At 42.9% G+C, this 12,727-nt stretch overlaps 1 protein-coding gene across 1 annotated transcript in view; it reads right to left on the bottom strand.

Annotated features, from left to right (window-relative positions):
• Positions 1-12,727, bottom strand: part of EVA1A (eva-1 homolog A, regulator of programmed cell death) — a 73,713-nt gene that overhangs the window by 13,297 nt on the left and 47,689 nt on the right. Inside the window, exons 3-4 of the mRNA XM_032411197.1 lie at positions 10,350-10,472; positions 3,348-3,521 (exon numbers count right to left, since the gene is read on the bottom strand). Of these exons, the coding sequence (XP_032267088.1) occupies positions 3,348-3,521; positions 10,350-10,472 (297 nt within the window). The remainder of the gene's footprint in view (positions 1-3,347; positions 3,522-10,349; positions 10,473-12,727) is intronic.

Here is a 12,727-nt window from a genome sequence, read left to right as displayed (position 1 = left end):
TCAATGAAGTATAGAATACTTAAACATACAGCTAAGCAAAAGAAATTTAAAAATACACAGACACAAAAAAAAAAAAAAAAAAAATACACAGACACACTCATAAAATCCCAGCATCCAGATATAATTTGCAATAAAATGTACTTACATATACATGTGAATATACAAACATAAATGGTCCCATACTGCATATGCTATATAGTAACAGGCTTTATTCGCTTAAAAACACATCATAAACATTTTTCTATTTCAATTAATATTCACCCATTTTTCTGATTTTTTACTATATAAACAGTTCTGAGATCAATTGTCCTCATAGTAAAATTTTTGCCCATATCCCTAGTTATTTCCTTAGGATAAATTCCTAAATGTGGAACTTCTGGCTAAATGGTTATACATGTTTTTAAGGCTTTTGACAGATATTCCCAAATCACTCTCTAGAGAGGTTGTAGCAATTTACAATCCCATAACACTGTGAGTACTCATTTCTCCACACTTTCTCCAAAACTGAAATTATATACATAATCACTCAAATCTTTGAGAATTTTATAAAATAAAAATGTTAACCTCGTTGTTTTTATTTGGCATTTGTTTAATTGCTAGAACTCAGGCCATGTATGTTTTATCAGCGATTTGTAATTTTTCCTTGGCAAACTGCTGATTCTTGTTTTTTGTCTACTGTTCTTTGGGAAATCTGATCTTTTATTGATTGGTAAAAGCTCTTTATATGTTATAAACTTTAACCCTTCTTCATTAATGCTGCATTTTTCTCTTAGTTTGCATTTGCCATTTAATTTTAGGGTACATTTAGATAAACAGGTATTTAAAATTATTCGAATTGTCGGGGCACCTGGGTGGCTCAATCGTTAAGCTTCTGCCTTTGGCTCAGGTCATGATCCCAGAGTCCTGGGATTGAGCCCCGCATCGGGCTCCCTGCTCTGCGGGAAGCCTGCTTCTCCCTCTCCCACTCCCCCTGCTTGTGTTCCCTCTCTCGCTGTGTCTCTCTCTGTCAAATAAATAAATAAAATCTTTAAAAAATAAAATAAAATTATTCGAATTGTCAAGGTTTGAAATGGCTATTGTGAAGAATGAGAACAAGATGTTTCCAAAAGCAAATAGAGACTGAAGTACTACTTGAAAGGCTCAGCTGAGGTTTGATACCATGAATTTCTAATGGTTTCAATCTGCAAAGCTGTAGCAGCATTTGATTACTTCAGGCAGAGGGCAAAAGGGGAGAAAGAGGGATTTACTTAGAGTTAGTGTTTTGCCTGTTGTTTTAATCAGGAGCTAGACAAAGAAGAAGGGAGTTGTGTGCATTAGCAAATATGTTGCTGCAATGATGGACCACATGGACAAAATAAGAGGCAACTGATGCTCCGGAAGAAATTAGGAGGGATCAGGGGCCCCTGTGTAGCTGAAGACCACATACAGCTGAGTGAGAACATAAGCGAGCTACAAGATTAGGACATTTTTTACAATTTTCTTTGAACATACTTTTTATTATTGCCTTCAACCCATTTGTTCTATTTTCTTCTTTTAAAACAATTATTTTGTATCTGTTATATTCACTTTCATATTTTAAATTCTCTTAACTCATTTTCTTTACAGCCAGGGATTGTTGCCCATCACACTCAGAATTCATTTTCAGCCAGCAAGTCTATTTACTGGATCTGACCCATTTTATTTGAGCCACTTTACTTTCCATTTCCTTGCATTCTCTTTATTTCAGCCCATATTTATTCAAAAGGAGCATTATCTTCCTGTGTCCCAACCAATATTTAATTCCAGAATATGGGGTGAGGAGGAGAAAGGTTGGAGGGGGGATGCAATCTATCAGCCCTAGCAAGATCACAAGACACACGGTAAACACCAGACCATTCAATGAATCACCACATTCAGTGGTCACAACTCAGGGTCATGCTGGCTGAAATGGAAAACTGCCAGGTCCTTCCTGTGCCAAGCAGAACTCCAAAGCCCAGGAGCCTGTATGCTCTCACCCAAGATATGTTCTTGCAACAGTTGATTTGCAAGTGTCCTTGGAGGCCTTGGAAACTCCAGGCCCTCCCTGCCACCACCCACTTCATTCTGGGGATGTCTTCACTAGAGAGTTGAGAGCATCATCATTCAATTGCTTATGAAACATAATACCAGTATGGCCTTGAAGAAAGAGCAAAGCTGAGATTCCTCTGACGTGTGGTGCCGGGGGAAGGAGGCCCCAGGCACCAGACTTCCTAGGGTGATGAGGAGCTGACCGATGACCCAGGCCTTTGCTGACCCAGGAAGGGAGAACCCTGGCCTTGAGGCCTGTGTAGACTACATGCTGCATCTTGCCGCCCCTGAAAAGTCCTCCTTTCTAAAATCGGGTTGCATGTCATCTGAGATCCTCTCTCAAAGAGAAGCCATGGGCTTCCTTTATCCTCAACCCTGGCTCAGATTTGCCATTGTAAATAGAAATATCGGGTTTTATATCTGAACTCTGAGGTCACCACATATCAACCCTGGCTAGAGAACCAGAAAGCAAAATCAGTCCTCTGATTAGAGGAATTCTAATCAGAACCTCAGCCCCTTCCTTTTTATACAACATCCTGAGACAACAGGCAAAACAAAATATAGTGAAAGTAAACTATCAAAAAAAAAATGTAAAACTCATTCAAGCAGCAGAAAATTGGTTTGGTCATTGAAACCATTGAGCATTTTCATGTATTTTTTTAATTTCAGCTTGATTGAGGTATATTTTCATGTATTTTTAAATGGCTCCTCTTACAAGAACAGCATCTGTTCTCAAGAAAGGATCTTGAGGAACAGTAAGCCATCTTCCTAAGAGTATAACTTTGAATTAAGGAAGGGACAAATATCAGGCTCTCTCAGACTCACATGCTTTGTGTCTTCATGTCTCCCAGGAGGTTATCACACACCTCATACAGCCCCACAAACACAGACCACACACACACACACACACACACACACCTGGGCGGGACTGAGAACCACTGCATAGAAATGAGCAGGCTGAGGATACTCCAAGAGCTTCTCTCACAGGGAGTCAAATGCATAATGACGGGAAGACAGTAGCCCCAGGCTACTTCATTCACTCGCTGGAGCCCAAAGGAAACCAAACATTTTTAGCAAGATAAAGCTTTTAGAGTCCCCCCCCACCACCACCACTGATTACCAAATTAGAGAATGCCAAGCTTAACTTTCAGACCAGAAGATCTTTCATCTCAAAATTCAGCGCAGCAGAATCCCTCTGCTACAACTATGTAGCATTTCTCTCCTGAGAATAAGGCCACTGATGGCCACCCAGGAGATAGCCTCAGCCCTCAGCCCTGGCCCAGCCAAGACTGGACAACTACCTGAGACAAAGGAATAGGCCGCTAGGATGTTGCTGAGCAAAGCCATGTTCACGCACTCGGTAATCACCAGGTCTGTGCTACGGCAGAAGGGTGGCCTCGACGTCGCATCCAGAGGAAGCCTCTTGGAAATGCTTGAGCTGGACCAAGGCGGCACCTCCCTCTCTTCTCTTCTGTCTGGGAACACAAAGTGAGTGATGAGAACACATTCTGCTTTCCTGAGGCCGTGTTCCAGGTAGACCAGACTCAAGAACAAAGAACCACTCTCCTAAATACCAGCCAGCCTTCCCAGCCAGGGATCTGGGGTCTTGTGCCCTTTGTTCTAGCTAGCTTCTTGACTTTCAAGGAAGCAGCAACTCCTTCCATTTCTGTTTTTCCTGGACTTTCTCCTTTCTCTTCCCCATCTCCTCCCCAGTTCCCTTTTAACACTTTCCCCTCACCTTCCTTGGAACTTTTTATTGCATTCTGTCTGGCTCACCTTGGAGGCACAGCCCATCAGCCCTTCGGTCACTCACTGTAACCTCTCCTCTTTGCCTGGCTCTGCTTTCTCCAGCATTGACAGTATTGCTGTACTTTGATCAGTTTGCCTCATCCCACAGGTCACCAATTGTGTGTCTTTGGTAAAGGGTCAGAGCTGGCTGTCGCAGATATACCGAAGTGGTTCCAGTTCTTAAATGCCCACAAGAACTTGGGAGCTTGAGCCCACTCTCTGCCCCCAGTTTCATGACTTTACCTGTGACCATGATGGGCCAACCACATACACACATATACACACACACACACACACACACACACACACACACACTGCCACAGCCTGCCCACCAGCAGAACCGTCCCACCGGGGTTCAGAATAGGGACTTGGGATCTCAGTGTTAAGCAGCTCAGCCTCTGGCTGATGGAGCACATCCTCTCCCCAGCTGCTGCTGCGGCGGCTCAGACCTGGCATTATCATTACCCAGTTCACTCAGAGATGCTCTTGCTGAGATGAAGGGATGAAAAAGTGGCAAAGACCCTGACAACTCCTATTCCATGCTGCCCTAAGCTGAGGATGGGGAACTGAGTCACAGTGAATGGGGGGGATGTCAGGTTGGGGAATGCTAAAGAAGCAGAAGCCTCCAGTCCTTGGAGAAGAAACAGGTTCTCAGGGGGGTCATGGTCTCAATAACATGGACCACACAAAAGGGCCTGGGGAGCTGCAATTCTGCAGGTGGAGAGACTGGGTCACAACAGAGAAGACAGCTCATTTTCTGGTAGATTCCAATGGGCTCAGGGAAAACCACAGCAAGGAAAGAAAGCCCAACCCAGAGGCTGAGCTGCTTAACACTGAGATCCCAAGTCCCTAGGGGCAGGTCCTTTGAATTGACTTCTGATAGGCAACAGTGCCATGTTTCCAATGTGTTTGGTGTCAGGGTCCATGAGAGAAGAGTGGTAAGCCGGCATCTTGGTGGCGCCCGTGTTTCAAGCTAGACGAAGAGGTATCCCCATTACACTTCTTAACACAATACACAGCCACTTCCATAATATCTGACCCCTACCTTAGCTCCTAATTCATCTCCTCCTTGAGTCTATACCCATACACATACACACAGAAATGTAGGCATGCCTAATGCTCCAACATTACCAGCTTACTTTTAGTTACCCAAACACACCAAATTCTTTTATCTTTTCATGTATTCGATCATGCTTTTCCTTTTGCCTAAAATGCCCCCTCCTCCCCTTATCAGTCTGGCAAATGTTTCCTTTAAAAGAGATTCAAAAGTCCTATAGCAATCTCAAAATTCCAATGACTTTTTTTTTTCAGAAATAGAAAAATCCATACTAAAGTTCATACAGAATCTCAAGGAACCTCAAATATCCAAAAGAATCTTGAAAAAGAACTAAGTTGGAAGTCTCACACTTTCTGATTTCAAAATTTATTACAATTTATTACAAAGCAACAAATTTGTAAGCAAAACAGTGTGGCACTGGCATAAAGACAGGAATACGGACCAATGGAATAGACCAGAGAGCTTAGAAATAAGCCCTTACCCCTTGTCAGATGATTTTCAACACGGGTGCCAAGACCATTCAATGAGGAAAGAACAGTCTTTTCAACAAATGGTGTTGAGAAAACGGAGTATCCACATGCAAAAGAATGAAGTTGAACCCTTACCTTATACCATATTAAAATTTAACTAGAAATGGGTCAAAGACCTAAATGCAAGAGCTAAAATTATAAAACTCTTAGAAGAAAACACAGGAGAAAAGCTTTATGACATTGGATTTGACAATGATTTCTTAGATATGACACTAAAAGAACAAGTGACAAAAGTTAAAATAAACTGGACAAAAGTTAAAATAAACATCAAAACTTAAAACTTCTGTTCATCAAAGGACACAATCAACAAAGTGAAAAGGCAACCCACAAAATGGAAGAAAATATTTGCAAATCATATTATCTGATTGGGGGTTAATATCCAGATTATATAAAGAGCTCCTAGAAACTCAACAACAAAAAAAAACAAACAACCTGATTAAAAAAAATAGGCAATGGACCTGAACAGGCCTTTCTCCAAAGATGATATGCAAATGATCAATAAGCTTATGAAAAGATGTTCAACATTACCAATCACGAAGGAACTGCAAATCAAAACCACGAGATACCTCCTCATACCCATTCAGATGGCTAGTATAAAAAAACGGAAGGAAGGAAGGAAGGGGAAGGAAGGGAGGGAGGGAGAGAGAGGGAAAGAAAGAAAGAAAGAAAGAAAGAAAGAAAGAAAGAAAGAAAGAAAGAAAGAAAGAAAGAAAGAAAAAGAAAGAAAGAAAGAAAGAAGGAAAGAAAAGAAAGAAGGAAAGAAAAGAAAGAAGGAAAGAAAAGAAAGAAGGAAAGAAAAGAAAGAAAGAAGAAAGAGAAAGAAGAAAGAGAAAAAAAGAAAGAAAGAAAGAAAGAAAAAGAAAATAACAAGTTTCAGAGAGGATTGAGAGAAATTAAAACCCTCATATTGTTGATGGGAGAGTAATATGGTCGAGGCACTATGGAAAACAGGGTGGCAATTCCTCAAAAAATAAAAACTTGAATTACTATAAGATTAAGCAATTCTATATCTGGGTACCTATTCAAAAGAATGGAAAGCAGGGACTCAAACAGATATTTGTACACCAATTATTATGAAGCATTATTCACGGTAGCCTAATGGTAGAAGCAATTGACGTATCCATCCACAGATGAATGGATAAACAAAACGGGATACACACACACACACACACACACACACACAGTGGAGTATTACTCACAGCCTTAAAAGGAAGGAATCTGTGACACATGCTACAACATAGATGAACCTTAAGGATATTATGCTAAATGAAATAAGCCAGTCACAAAAGAACTGTAATGAATCGACACACTGTATGATTCCACGTATATGAAATACCTAGAGTAGTCATATTCATAGAGACAGAGTAGAATGGCGGTTGTCAGTGGCTGGGGAAGGGAGGAATTGGAAGTTATTGTTTAGTGGGTACAGGGTACAAAGTTTCAGTTTTGCAAGATGAAAAGTATTCTGGAAATGGATGGTTGCACAACAGTGTAAATTCACTTAATGCCACTGAACTGTAAGTTTAAAATGGTTAAGCTGGTAAATTTGTGTTATATGTATTTTAGCACAATTTTAAAATAATAATAAAAATAAGGTGCTAATGAGGTACAACAGTGAATTTTGAAAGTGTTACTCCATTTAGAGAATCCTGCAAACAAATTTTGGTTTTAAGTTAACAGGAATGGTAGTAGAATTATTTTATACTGATATTAAAATTGAAGTCAATAAAATTCCAATTTATATCACACTATAAATGTAGCTTAATTTTAAGTAAAAAATGTTATTTCACTTTTAAAATTGGATAGTAAATAATTGTAATCTATCACATTTAGAACCTAAGAGGAAAAGCATATCACACCATTAGATACAAAAATGTGTTTGTGTAAAATTTGATAAAAATTCATGATTGAGGGGAAAAAAAAGGAAAGGTCCACTGCAGCGAAGCTCCACATCACTCAGACCCTTTTCTTTGGCTATCAAAGTATCCAGATATTCTTCTAATATTGCACCCACGATATCGTAATTGGAATGGTCAGTTTACAGGTTTTCTTCTAGACTGAAAAGGCATCTGATGTATCCTTGTTCTAAAAATCTAGCATGGTACCTGATGAAAGAAGGTTCTTAGTAAATCCTGGCTGGCTGAGAAACAAATAGAGCATTCAGGCATGAGTTTTTATGCATAAGTCTCTGAGGGTGTTTCTAAACAGGTCTGAAGGTGAGCCACCTAGAAGACCAAAGGATACCAGGGCTGACTGGCTCTGAGTGGGTGCCAGGCAGAACACTTTGTCAGGACAATGAGAGGTTCACATTCAAGATGGAAGCTTTACTGTGGCACAGAAATTCTTCCTACGAGTCTCCCCATACCCCAGGCACTAATGGAGAGGGTTGCAGGAGCTAGAAGTAAGAAGAAGAGGGATGTAAAAGACAGGCCAAAGGTAAGGAAAGACAACCTCTGGATGGCCCACCCAAAGGAGCGACTGGGAAGATCCTCCATGGTCCGTCCACGTGGCACAAGTCAGCCTCTAGCAGGGGTCAAGGAGTAACTATTTCAGGCTTCAGGGGCCATGGAGTGTCTGTCTCAACTACTCAACTTGGCCACTGTGATGTGAAAGCCACCACAGACAATATGTAAATGAACAAATGTGGCTGTGTTCCAACAGAACTTTATTTGCTACATAGGTGGTAGATCCAATTTGGCCATAGTTTGCAGACCTCTGGTCTAAAGTCTTACTACTTAAATTATGGTTTGAGGACCAGCAGCATTGACATCACTTGGGAGCTTGTTGGATCTACATAATCTTGGACACCATCCAAGACCTTTGGAATCAAATTCCCATTTTATAAAATGCCCAATAGAGTTAACAAAGTGCTCTATCTGACCTCTGTGATCCCCTTCAGCCTGAGCACTAAGATACTTTAACAGCACAAGCCCAGGAGGCACTTAGTGCCTCCTTTATAAATCTGACCTAGGGTATGAGGGCGAGTCCTCACCGGCCCTGCCACACAGGAAGTTCTCCGGGTGGTTACGGGGCACCTTAGTGAGGACACCAAGACAGAGGAGATTCTGCTCAGGACAGCTGCCAATGAGACATGGTCTGCAGAAGTTAGAAAAGTGATGAACCCCAGAGCCAAACTCTAAACCAAACCCTTCTCCCTGACTCTCCCTTAATGGGGATGGAACAGTCCAAGTAGCTCTGGACACCTCCCACTGGTGATTTGCCCTATCACTAAAACCTTTCTGCAACTCCTACTGTGATGATTAATTTTATGAATCAATCTGACAGGCCATGGGGTGCCCAGATTAAACATTATTTCTGGGTGTGTCTGTGAGGGTGTTTCCAGATGAGGTGGAGGGAGGAGGATTCTGCCCCCCTTTTTCCTGTCTTACTGCTTGAGTTGAGACATCTCATCTCATCTTCTCCAGCCTCAGTTTGGACTGTCACCATTGGCTCCCCTCATTCTCGGGCCTTCAGACTCGAACTGAACGATACCACAGTCTCTCCTGGGTCTTCAGCTTGCAGATGGCAGATCCTGGGACTTCTCAGCCTCCATAATCACATATACATATCCTAGTGATAGGATATATATATCCTACTGCTTCTGTTTCTCTGGAGAACCCTGATCAATACACCTACCAATATAAAGGTAAGGGGCATGAAGCATTCATCCAGCCCCAAGTACAATTTTGTGGTCTGTTCCTCAAGGAAGTCCCTTACCACTGGCTAGCTCCTAGAATCAGTGATTCTCAACTTTGGGCAGTTTGCCTCCCACAGGGGACATCTGGCTATGTGTGGTAACATTTTTGGTTGTCAAAATTGCAGTGGGGGTTAATACTAGCATCTAGTGGGTAGGCGGGAAGGATATGCTAAACATCCTACAGCACACAGGATAGCCCCTCACAACAAAGAACTATCTGGTCCAAATGTGAATGTATCAAGGTTGAGAAACCCTATTCTAAAACAAACATCATTACTTCATTTACCGGTCTAAGTGATTCTCAGTGTTTGTGAAGCTCGTATGCATCACCAGTACCACTAGGACGGTGTCAGGAGAGGGTTGGCAGGCGTTGGTCAGGACACGAGTCCAAGCTCTGGGCCAGTAACTCAATATTCCCAGTGTCCAGGAGAAGAGCTCACATTAACCAAGCGCTCAAGAGAACACATCAACCCATAGCAGTTTATTAATTCATAACTGGGGAGTCAGCTGGTACAAGAGCTAAATCAGGTCCTCTTCTAGACAACTGGATCCTGGGGATTATCTTGGCAAGGACAAAATTACAACTATGGAGCTGCCCACTTGCAAAGCTAGGGCTTTCTCCCGGTGATAACCCATTGGATTAACCCCACACTACTCTAGGGGAAGTCGTGTTTAGGGGACACTCCAGGGCCAGTCAACCAGCATCACAGCATACTCTCTTTGGACAGAACCCACCAATTCTTATAAATCTTACTCTCTGACAGCTTTCTCTCACCCCTGACTCAAAGCTCCTTCAACTAATTACTGACAAACTGCAACACAATTGAAAAAACACAGCTTCTGTCCATCACTTACTTCCCATAATTCTGTCTCCCTAAACACATGCTGGTCTCCTGATGAAGATGACAGCCTGTCTATGAGCACCATCTCTTAGACGGAATGGCTAATCATACGCATTGGACATTATTTCCACTGGCTTCCATTTTAGATGTAACCTCATTCCCAGTGCTGCAAAATCATATTCTCTGGAACCCTGAGTCCACTCATTTATATTGAGTGTAATCACTGAATTGTATAAAATGAAATGTGCCTGAGGATGACAGATTTCACCTTCTACTTCAGGAGCAGCAGTGAGTAGGCCCTGGTGCATAAGCCGCTGTGCAGGTGACTATCTCATTACACAGTGTGCGGGGGTGGGGGTGGGGTGAAAACTCATTATCCCCTTAGCTACCTGGGGAGGGATGTGCTGTCAGGAACAGAGGATCATCTGGCAAAAACAGTTCATCCCTGGTGATGTTGGTGCCAAACAGTAGAGGTTCTGAAACTTGGTTGGCCCCAGTTGGCTTCTCAGGCTCTGAAAGAAGAGAAATGGCACAAAAAAAGCATCAGAAAGCCATCACATGCTCAGGAGATCACGTCATACCTAAGACCTAGTGTCGCCATGAGCCTAGCTGAGAAGCCCAGGCAAGGTTTCCCTGGACCTCTGAAAAGATGCAGTGGCATCTCCTGAGAGAATAAAACCCGCTGCCAGAGTTTCATATGGAATTTGAACCAGACAGCCAGAGAAACCAAACTCCCAAGTTCACAGCAGAAAAGGAAGCAAGGGGTAAAAGATCAGAGATGCATGCTTCCTCTTCCCTCCTGCAGCCAAAGACCACAAAACAGCCAGAGTGGGATGTGTCCACGAGGCCCCTCATCAGTGAAATTTTCAGGCCAGTCTCTCTGAACAGGAAGGGAGGGAATTTGGCTCCCAGATAGCAGTGCCCCGATGGGCCATGAAATGAAGTCTCATGCAGCTCTGTGTAGGCACAAAAAACCTGGAAGTGCTGATGCGTGGATTCCCACAGCCAAAGTCACAAGGCCTCAAGCTACGTTCAAGCCAGCTAGGGAGGCCAGCAGGGGCCTCTGAAAGACTAGATCCGCACAGCTTCTTTATGTTGCCGGCTTCGTTGAAAAGTGCATAGAAGGAATGAAATCCGTCCCGGAGCTCCCGGGGCGCCAAGCGGTGCCCCTGCTCCAGGCGTACACACACAGTCATTTGTCCTCACACACTTCCTGCTGACTCCCGCAGCATCTGACTTCTGCTTGTTCCTCTAGTCTTATAGATAACGTATCCTGGCTGCCTCAGCCTCACAAAGGATTTGTGGCACCTTGCTATCTCCATTTTCCTGGTGAAGAAATTAAGGGCAAGAACGAAAAGGAAACTTAAAGGACAGGATCGATAGTTCTTTAGAGACTCGGGCACCGAAGCGTGGAAGCAGGTCTTTGAGACCCACTCACCCTCCCCTCTACACTAGTGAAAACCACGCAAGAACTGACCCCAATGTGGCCACATGGCGTCTGAGAGGCAAAGGCTTGAATGGAAAAAGAGCTCCCAGACCACAGGATGGGAAGAGGACATACATACATGGTCCTGGAGAAATCACTGAGTAGAAAGAAACCTGCTTTTCTCCACAGGACTGATACACACCGGTGAGTGACACATCCAACATGCTAGCCTGCCAGCCACTTGGCTTCCTTTGCTCCACCAAACTTCCCCTCCAGCCCACTGTAGCAAACCATTTCCAGGCACACATCCTGGACCTTGTTTTCACCTGGAAATGTGCCACCTCTGAAATCTGGGCTGCGAGCTCCTTAAGGGCAGGGACCATGTCTTCCTTCTGCTCTCTGTTCCCAGGGCCTCCCACAGTTAAAAGCACAGAGCCAATGTTGAGTGACTGTGGGTGACTGACTCACACTCAGTCCCACTTCCAACCAGAACGTTCTATCTTCTACTTCTCTCACGCCTGGAATCAAAGGAATTTCCCTGAGACCTCAGACTTCTTATAAAGGATATCTTTGGGATCAAGAACTAGGCAAAGAATTCTTAGGCTTGACACCAAAATCACATTCCAAAACAGGGAAAATTGATAATTTGGACATCATCAAAATTAAAAACATTTCTTTTGTGTTAAGAGGATGAAAAGACAAACTATAGAGGCGGGGGCAGGGGGAATATCTGCAAATCATTTATCTGCCAAAAGGAATAGTATCTAGAATATATAAAGAACCTTCAAAAATAGTGACAACACCAAATGTTGACAAGGGTGTGGAAAAATGGGGGTGCCTGGGTGGCTCAGTCTTTAAGCATCTGCCTTCGGCTCAGGTCATGATCTCAGGGTCCTGGGATCGAGCCCCGCATCAGGCTCCCTGCTCCATGGGAAGCCTGCTTCTCCCTCTCCCACTCCCCCTGCTTGTGTTCCCTCTCTCGCTGTGTCTCTCTCTGTCAGATAAATAAATAAAATCTTTAAAAAAAAAAAAGGGTGTGGAAAAATGAATCACTCATACATTGCTCATGGGAATGTAAAATGAAACAGCCACTATGGGAAAAAAAATGGCAGTTTCTTCAAAAAGTAGACATGCAATTATCATACAACCCAGCAGTTGCATTGCTCCTGGGCATTTATCTCAGAGACATGAAGAGTTAGGTTCACATAAAACCCACATAGATATTTATAGCAGCTTTATTTGTAAGAGCCCAAAATTGGAAACAAACCAAATTTCCTTCAATGGGTGAAAGTTTAAACAAACTGTGGTATATCCATGACATGGAATACTAATCAGAACAAC

This window comes from Phoca vitulina, unplaced genomic scaffold, assembly GCF_004348235.1.
Source record: "Phoca vitulina isolate PV1807 unplaced genomic scaffold, GSC_HSeal_1.0 scaffold12, whole genome shotgun sequence".
In the NCBI taxonomy this organism is placed as follows: Eukaryota; Metazoa; Chordata; class Mammalia; order Carnivora; family Phocidae; genus Phoca; species Phoca vitulina.
The sequence above is the reverse complement of the archived record's forward strand: the minus strand, read 5'-3'. Positions and strand labels throughout refer to the sequence as shown.